At 41.9% G+C, this 9402-nt stretch overlaps 1 protein-coding gene across 1 annotated transcript in view; it reads right to left on the bottom strand.

Annotated features, from left to right (window-relative positions):
• Positions 1 to 8786, bottom strand: part of STK3 (serine/threonine kinase 3) — a 134080-nt gene extending 125294 nt beyond the window's left edge. Inside the window, exons 1-3 of the mRNA XM_014965572.1 lie at positions 8563 to 8786; positions 1201 to 1281; positions 611 to 739 (exon numbers count right to left, since the gene is read on the bottom strand). Coding sequence (XP_014821058.1) covers positions 611 to 739; positions 1201 to 1281; positions 8563 to 8585 — 233 coding nt within the window. The 5' untranslated portion in view covers positions 8586 to 8786. The remainder of the gene's footprint in view (positions 1 to 610; positions 740 to 1200; positions 1282 to 8562) is intronic.
• Between the last annotated feature and the right edge of the window lie 616 nt (positions 8787 to 9402).

Raw genomic sequence — 9402 nt, forward strand, 5'->3', positions numbered from 1 at the left:
TGTTAAGCTTTAATCTTTTATTTGAGATGCTGCCAACAGCTCACTGGTTTTCTATAATATCTGTGGAACCATCACACGTGCAAATGAAGTACTAAGAAGTGCATCATCCTCCCATCAGTACTGCACAGCACCGTTCTCTGCACCAAGGCACATGACACATATACAAGCCCACGGTGCAGAGCAGTACCCCACCCCTTTTTTTCAGTCAACGAATGGTGGCATCTTGTCCAACGAAAGAAGAGTTTGGGTTCTAAAATTTTGAACTCTTAAAAAAAAAAGAAATCATACAATAGTACATGTCCAGTAAATACTAAATGCAAATGTTGTTCAAAGAAAAGCAGGAAACAAAAAAAACACGGAGAATTCCAAGCAGAGGCAAGTACTTGTTTTTCAACAGTTTCTATGACGTATATTATTTGTACTTCCTCCAATTTAGATTAGCTTAGGCTAAGGACAGGAGGAGGTCCGCATAGTGGTTCCTTTACCTAAATTGTCTTTAATTTTCCATATAAAAAAAGAGTTGGGCACTACATATATTTCACCTAGATTCACTAGTACAAATACATTTTCAGATAGACTCCTAGAAAGAGAGCAGAATTGCCATACCTACCTATCACATTGTTGCATTATAGAAATTTCTTTAATTATTTCTTGAAGATCTGACTCCACAGGAACCTGTTTAATTGCTACAACTTGTCCAGACTCCTTGTGTATTGCTTTAAACACGCTACCATAGGACCTAAAAATAAAAGAGAGATCTTTATTATTTTTTTTTTTTTAAACAAGATAAACTGCTTCTCATTTCCATTATTCAGAAACTTTAAAAAGTTACAGAAGCCATATGTTTACACAGAAGTTTGAGGGTTTTTTCAGACTGCAAAAAAAAAATCAATTCTGTCAGGACTTCAGGAAAGACGTGCCTCTGAAGAATGAATCTTTGTCAAGATGCAGTGTATCTAACTCCAGTACAGGCTCAGGTACTTTTTCTGCCTTAATAAACAAGGGAAATCAAAAATGCATAAACATATTTGGGGAAGCACAGAAGTCTACTGATGCATGCATTTGTTTTATTATTAAAACTTGCCTAGAGAAGTATTCCTTAGGACATTTACAGTCACTCTCTCCGTAACTTAATATTCAACACAAGCTTTATATACAGTTTCCCTCTGATCCCAACCCCTCATAAATAACTGCACTTACCCTTCACCAAGTTTCTCCAGAACATCAAAGACTTCTTCAGGCTGCTTAGTTAAACTATCTTCACTTAGCTTTTTCAGTTTGCTAAAAGACAGAAACATTATTTGTTTGTTGGGGGGGGGCAAATAGATACGTAACTCAAGCAAACTTTCATACAAGTGAGCAGACAGAAAAAATATTATGAAGACATATTACAATGAAAATAAAATGCCAAATTAAAATTCAGTAATAAAATCTTAATCAACCATCACATAAGATGGAGAAATTCATGACAATTATTGTCATTATCACTGTCGCACTAATGTTTGCTCAATTCAAAGCAGCGCGGGATCAATTCCCCTGTCCAAACCACTTTGCTAAAGTGGAAACAGTCAAAGAATACAATAAAGTTTACCTGTCAAAAAGCAGCCAGCACACAAACACATGCTCATTACTGCCTAGAGTATGCCACGTTGTTATCTAAGGAAGTATAAACCAATCCTTCACCCACATAAAGCATCCGCTTTCTAAACTACACCACTCACAAGCTAGTGAATTACACCGAGTTAAAAGCAGAATCCACAGTCAAGATGACTCTGGGAGCTTATGGTAACACTTAACCTTTACAGGTGGTAGCAGAACAGTAAAATTCCAAGAGTTGAGTACTCAAAGAGATGTTGGAGCAGCCCCTTTTGCATCTTTGTGAATGTACATAGGGACAAGTGCAACAAAATCTCACTACATATCACCACCATATTTTCCCCGCCAGCTCTCTCTCTCACAGTCTCAAATCACTCAGCATCACTCTTACTATTTCTCCCTGCACCTTCAACCCACTCTTCTCATTATCCTTTGTCTTTTACAAGCAGTCCTAGACTTTCCCTGGTCTCCAGCATTCCCATCCATCCAGCCCCCCAGATTCCTGTCAAATCTCAGAACACAACTTGGCTGCAAGCTTGTGATGGAGCTGACACTGAACATAGCCCAGGAAAATATAACCACACACACACTGCAGTGAGACTGGGTGGCTGCAACACATAAATCCCTCAGTCTAAAAGATAAAGGAAATCTTGCTGCAAGGTTCAAATAACAAGTTAACTCTATATGATAGCCAAGGGTACTATTAAAGTAGAAGACGAGCTGAAGAATAGCTGGTGCTGTAGTGTTAGATATAGACAATGTATTCCATATGCAGGGGGAGAAAAAAGGGAAAAAGAAATTTGGAAACACAGATCACTGAGAGCTTATAGAAACTCCTTCATATTAAGAGATGCAATTCCACTATACACAACACTAACAAAAAAAAAGAAAAAAAAAAAAGAGTTAAAAGATTGATGAAGTAATTCCTGAGTCAGAAGCAACTTGTTACTGCCAACCATCTAAGCAAAGACAAAAATTTAAAGTAATTGTATAAGCACACAGGTCATATGGATTAGTGTTAAACAAGCAAAGCAAGGACCTGGGGGAAGTGTGCATGCACCAGGAGGGGTGGACACATTTATATATGAAAGAATTATTTCACAGATATAGCAGTTATGTGAATACAAAAAGCATCCACAATCAGTGAGGAAAGGTGCATGAACTGCTGTAGAGACCATGCAGTTTGGTACAGCGAACAGGCAGGAAGCTGGAAAGCATGTGTGTTTGAGGGAGAATAAAAATCTCCCCAGCAAAGAAAAGGCACAACGTCTAAAAATGAAGAAAAACAGCATAAAACTGAAATCAGAGCAGCTAAATAGAGTCTGCAAAAGTGGCCTACAAGAACACATAACAACTCTGCTTTCTTTTTTGCCCTTTCTCTGTTTGTTGGACTAGAAAGCAGAAAGACACAAATCTTGCAAGGTAGCACATATTTCATTACTGAACAAGTGTAGGTTCACAAAAAAAAAAAAGGCAAAGAAGAGAAAAAAAGAAGAAGAGGGGGGCAAAAACTATTTTGCAGGTAGGTATTAAATAAAACAAATCATTCGTTTTTCTTATTTCAGAGTCTTTTTTCCCCTCTGATCAGGTTACCTGGAGCCTTAAAGGCAGCATTCACAGAGTAAGTTACTGCAATCATCCTCTGCTTGCCACCAACAAAAAGCATGCACACTATGCTCATGATACTAGCAAAGCCTCAAAAAATAAAAAGCATGACCATTAGCTGAGTCTCTCACCTGACCAAAGAGCTGCATAGCAGAAGACACACTCAACAGAAGAGCGGAGGGACTGAACTTTTTAGTAACTGCAAGAAAAGGGTAACTTCACACAGTAACCTCAACAGTAACCTCAACCAAAGAGGTCTAAGAAGAGAACACTTCCACCTGTTCATCAAAAGAGCAACATCTGCTAAAATGAGATGAAAAAAAACCAAAACATATCCATATCAAAAGGGTTCCAGCAGCACTATTAACACCAAGGCATTGGATGTGCTTGGGAAGAGCTAAGGAATAAGTCACAAACAGCCATAAACTGATAAAAACCAATGTCACTGTCAAATAATAGATTATCCGTTGTACTTAAGAGGCAACCTGGAGGCCAAAGACATAAATATTCTGTAGTGTTAAAACTAGTTTCACATTATCCAACTCCAACAAACGGGTTATGAGACAATATAGCACTTAATACTAAGGCAGCTAAATACTAAACCTATTTAGAGGAAAAAAGATATGTCAATTTCATCACCAAACACACTGCTCAGAGTGCTTCACACTCTTTCACAAATACATTGTAGAAGTACAGACACTAGGTCCAGTGTTCAAGTGACAGTATTAACACCACAGTTCTTTGAATCATAGAAAGATCCGAATGACTCAGACTGTTTAATGACTTCTATTTCTAGAGGATTAACAGAATTCCCAGCTCTTTAACTACAGAACAGCATCTGATATACCCTGAAAGGTATATTGCAACATTGCAATAATAATAATAATATTGCAATAGAGAAAGTGGTTCTCATGAAGTTTTCATAAACAAGGAGGAGGAAGACAACTGTTGTAACTGGCTATAAAGCACCACATAGCACACAAGAGGAAAAGGCTCGAAACATTATCTTACTATATTGGTTAAAAACAAGCAATTAAAACTTGAGACAAAGAAACACATCTAAGACTTCAACTTAATCAGGAGTTGTTTGTGCACGCGTATCCTACTATCCACACTTTGAAAGTGTGCAAGCACCAAACATTTCAGAAGGATCACTGTTTTGGTTTTTTGTTTGTTTGTTTTTGGGTTTGTTTGTTTGTGGTTTTTTTGGTTTTTTTTAAGTATTCTGTATGGGAAGTGAATACTGTAAGCACCCAGCAACATACCTATCTGAAAAGGCATGACTAGAAATATGAGGGGGTTGGAGGGGAAACAAAACTGAAGAGACAAAGGGCTCTCAAAAACAGAAAGAAAGAAGGTGTCCCATTCCTCTCCCTCACGTGTCCTCTGCTTTCACAAGTGTTCAAAAGAGAACAAATAAATCAGTACATTCGGGCACCATTTTATTCTGGCCACAGGATGTAAGTGCCACATATATATACACACACATATCTGTGAGAAAGCCTAAAAGAGATGTGCAGAAGACAAGTATAAAACCTGGGGAGAAAGTCATCCTGCTGTTGTTCACTCTAGAAAAATCATCAGGTACTGACTATGTGCTATTTCAGTAGTTTTCCAGGACAGCTGGTCCTGAAAGCAGCAGAACTAACTAAACTACAGTTCTGGGACAGTAAGAGTTGTCAAAAGGATTTTCTTGTTCCAAGCAGGTTTGACTTTCTGCATAACACCTAGCCTCTCTTGTTTAAAAGAAAAATACATTCTAGCAAATAATTGTACTTTTATAAATCCATTGATGTGAGAAAACTTTCATACTTACTTAGCATAACCAAAGTCTTACACGTCATTGAGTATGTCAGCTAAGCTCCGCATAACCAAATGCAGAAAAATCTAGGAACAGTGAGAGGTACCCAAGACTGCCAACACCATAAAGATCAGAAAGATCTGAATTGGGACCTGGAGGAGCAAGAGATAAGGGGTTTTTCCCCCCCCAATATTAAATAACAAAGTCCGAGTTTAGTGTCATTACGTGCAGACTTTACAAAACAAATTGGTGATGTGCTACAGAGGCAGTAAAAAAAAGCCCTGAAAGATAACAAAGAAAAATAAAGCAGGACTAAAGAATAGAAGTCCATCAATTACTGTCATGAGTTATGGAAAACTGGACAGCTGCTCTGTGAAACATGAATATGTGTGGTTTATTTTGCAGAAGAACTAGCACACTGAAACATTTAAAAGAATGGCTGGGATCAATTATACTGATACATTAAAAGAGAAGCTAGTAAGAGAAATCACTGCAGTCATCAGAAAGAGAGGTGACATATGAAAGCCTTGAGACATTTACACTGCTTTACACCATTCACACAAGTAGAAGCAAGACAGTTTATATTGTTATATTGTTATTAAATTTCTATTAAATTTAGCTTTCTACCAATAAAACCCAAACAAACTTACACTTCTGTCCCATCATTTTCAAGAGGAACTTGACAACTGTCATCTATGTGACCTTACATGCCCATTAGCACAAAAATTAAGACCAGCATATTTTTCACAGATAGTTTGTATTTTAAAAACAAGTCTTTTCCTTCCCACAAAACTTACATTTCAGTAAAATTAAACTAACTGAGTTTAAGGAAAGGAGCAGAAAACATCAATTAACAAGCTCCACGCTTGTTAAGATGCCTTTAATTTGGCAGCAGTGTACAGGAGATGGGCAAGATTAAAAACTTTGTATTTAACAAAACTGTGTGTCTAGCTACTTTCCTTTTCACTTGTATGCAACCTAATCTCCTCATACATGAGTATGCCAATATATACAGAAAAATGTAACAATATCAATAGGGTAAAATCACAAGACTGAGGCAAATTTTGTAACTGACTATTTCAAGAGTGAATGTCCTTTTAGTGAAGAAAAGAAGTATGAATACACAGATTAAATATAGTTAGAAATTCAGATGCACGAAAACACTGTGTCAACTAATGTACAAATTGTTCAGTATAAAGTCAGAACACCTACTTTAAATTATTTTAAAAAGTAAACAAAATTATTCTGAATAGGACTCATCCTTAGAAGTCTTTTTTTACTCTTGCAGTATATTGGTCAAGCAAGAAAAGCAAGTGATTTTGACAGCATCCCCATTTAAAAGCCACAGTTGCCTAGCCTGTCATTTCAGTATCATTGCTGCTACATACTGAAAGGCTGTTTTAAAGATTTATACAACACCCAGTGCGTTGTGTGTTCTTTTACAGGCAAAGGGGGAATACAAGTGCCCTACACCTGTGAAAGAACATTGGGATTCTAGGACATCAGTACACCTTTGAAGTGTTCACATGAAATTCTTGTTACATCTAGATTAATGTCTTGTACTACAGATATCAGGGCAACAGATGCCTGATGGTAACCGCTCCTGTGGTCAGCGGGCACCAAAGTGAAGAAATATAGTGCCCACATCTATTTTGCCAAGTCAACATGGTGTGTCCCAAGCCACTACTGTATCCACAAGCAAGCAAACTAAATTAACCCCCAAAAAGTAATCTGTACTCCTTCTAGACTTGCAGAAAAAAAAGGGGTGGCTTAGCAGAAGAGCTGGGAACACCAATTAGAAACCATAAAAAAAAAAAAATGGATAAAGGGGATAGATACGCACAGGCTGCAAGTGTTTACATCTTATGAAAAACTGAGTTTAAATCTTCCCTTCCACTAGAGAATTAAACCCATTAAGTTCTCATCACATTCAAGTTTCCAGAAATAAGCCTCAAAAAACATAGAAAGTATAGAAACATGCCAAAGAGTTTAGAAGGTCACTCATCAGCTTCCTAGTTCTTCTTGACTGAATCTAAAGATTTAAACAGCTCCTTACTCTCAATCAGGCCAGACACACACATCCAGCTAGGCAATAATTACAGCAAACTCCAGACCTTCTAAAAAACTCCTGTAGGTTATGCTAACTTCAAGTTTCACTTTCAATCCTTGGGTATCACCACATTTCAGGCTTTACACTGGTGCTGGTAACATAGATTACTCCTCAGACATTCCTATTTCTTCCCCCCAACCCTTGTTGGTGCCTCTCCTACTTCCTTTATTTGAGACATACAGTACTGTCAGTCTGAAACTACAGTGTAGGCCTGTCCCTCCTCCCCCCGTTGCCTGCTAAAAACACTCCACGTAACTACTAAACTGTTGTTGGTCAAAGTTTTCAGCAGCAGATACTGCTCCATCACCTGCTAAAGGCATTCTGTGTAAGAACTACTAATCAGTTCGTGGTCAAAGTTTTCAGTAGTAGATACTGTTACTTGATGTATTATTGGAGGAAAAACAAACAAACAAACAAACAAACAAACAGTGAAAGCTCAAGACCATGTTTTTCCCAAGTCCTGTCATCCCACAGGAAGCTGTTTTACAGGTTTTAAATGTATATGTTTTTAAGTAAAATGTAAAAGTCGATTTATTATCTTCTGCCACAAATATATATTGTTCAGTTCCTAGATGCTTCATTAAATTAACAAGAAGCAAGAGTAAACTACTTGGAGCTCTAAGACAGTAAGTATTTATGTAAATTGTGTAACTACATTCTGTATACCACACAACTACATTCTACGTAGGATATAACTACATCCAAGAAAGGATTGCTCCCATTTAAATATACACACACAATTAAAGCAATATAATTTCGTGCACTAAGGATGAGTGTCACATTTAAAGCAAAAGCTCATGGTTTCACGTCATTACAGACGCACCAAAAAAAAAAAAGTAGTCATAAAATGTTCCAAAAAACCCCCTAATCCTGCGTAGTAATTAATATGACTAGATAGCATATATCACTGAAAATAAACATACTGTGGGAATACTACTGATTTTTGCCTCTTCCCACTCCCTGATTTGCAATTGCAACTATGCAACGCCCACCCCCAGAGGCATCCCTCCGCCAGCCGGACACAAGGGCGCTTTAGACCAGGGAGAGGTAAGAACCACGACTTCACGTCAGTTTCTTCCACAGACCTGGACTATGAAATATACAGAAATACACACACACACCCCCCCAGGCCACAAAGGGCTCATCCCGGCGATGAAGCTCCTCTCGTTTCACATTAAAACGTTCCTCCGGAGCCCCTAAGCGCTGAGCTACAGCTGGACGCTTACCCAGGACGGTTATCTCGGGGATGCCACACAGAAAACCTCCCTCAACGCCACACAACCCCTCAGCCCCCTCCGTTGTCCCGCCGCCCCCCTCACAGCGCCCAGGACCGGAGCCTCCCGAAGCCGGCAGGGAGCCGAGCGGGAAGTGCTCGCCCGTTCCTCCCCCGGCTCCCCGCCGGCCCAAGGCCTCACCCCGGCCCTTACCGCCCCCGGGGGATGGTCGTTACCTCTTGGGCGCTGCCTGCTCCATGCCGCTGCCGGCCCCACCGTCCGGACTGGAGGGGGTGGAGGGGGTTCCCGGGCCGGGGCAGCACCGGGCCGGTAGCCGCTAAACTCCCTCACAACTTTTGGTGCGAGCTCGCTGGCCCTTTAAACGAGGCTCGCGCCCTCCCTCGGTCGCCGCCGCCGCTCCCGGCCTCTCTCAGGCAACCGCCACTACCGCTACCTACCCGGCTGCCGGCCGAGGCCCGCCCCCCCCCGCGCCTCTCAGTGGCTACCGCCGGTGCCACCGCGAGTGCTGATTGGACAGTGGGGAAGTCGCTCAGCGGGGACGAGGCCCCACCCACCACGGGAAGAGCGGGCGGTGGCGGGAGGGGAAGAACATGGAGGCGGCGGCGCCTCCGGGGGTTGGAGCCGAGGCGCTGCGTTCCCGGCATGCTCCGCGCGGCCGTGGCCCGCGGGGCACGCCGGGAGTTGTAGTCCTGCAGAGGAACTGGCCCTACTCGCTCCAGCAGGAGGGGGCCGGCCCGGCGAGGCAAACCGGGAGGCGAAGAAACGGGAGAACCGGGGCCCTGAGGCACGGGAGAACCGGGGCCCTGAGGCGACGCCGGGGCGAAGGGCAGCCGTCCTGCCCCCGCACACTCACCTCATGCCCCGACTCTCGGAGCTGGGCCTTGGGGCAAGGGCAGGCCCGGGGCAGAGCCGCCGCCTGAGGCGGGGGCTGAGGGCGGCTGTCCCCCGGCTGCTGCCACCCGCGGGCCCCGTCGCCTCGGGGCGGTGGCCTAGGCCTTTCATCCGCCTGTCTGCTCCAGCCAAGGGGCAGCCGCGCTGAGCTGCATCCAGCCCCT

This window comes from Calidris pugnax, unplaced genomic scaffold (genome assembly GCF_001431845.1).
Source record: "Calidris pugnax isolate Ruff unplaced genomic scaffold, ASM143184v1 scaffold41, whole genome shotgun sequence".
Taxonomy (NCBI): Eukaryota; Metazoa; Chordata; class Aves; order Charadriiformes; family Scolopacidae; genus Calidris; species Calidris pugnax.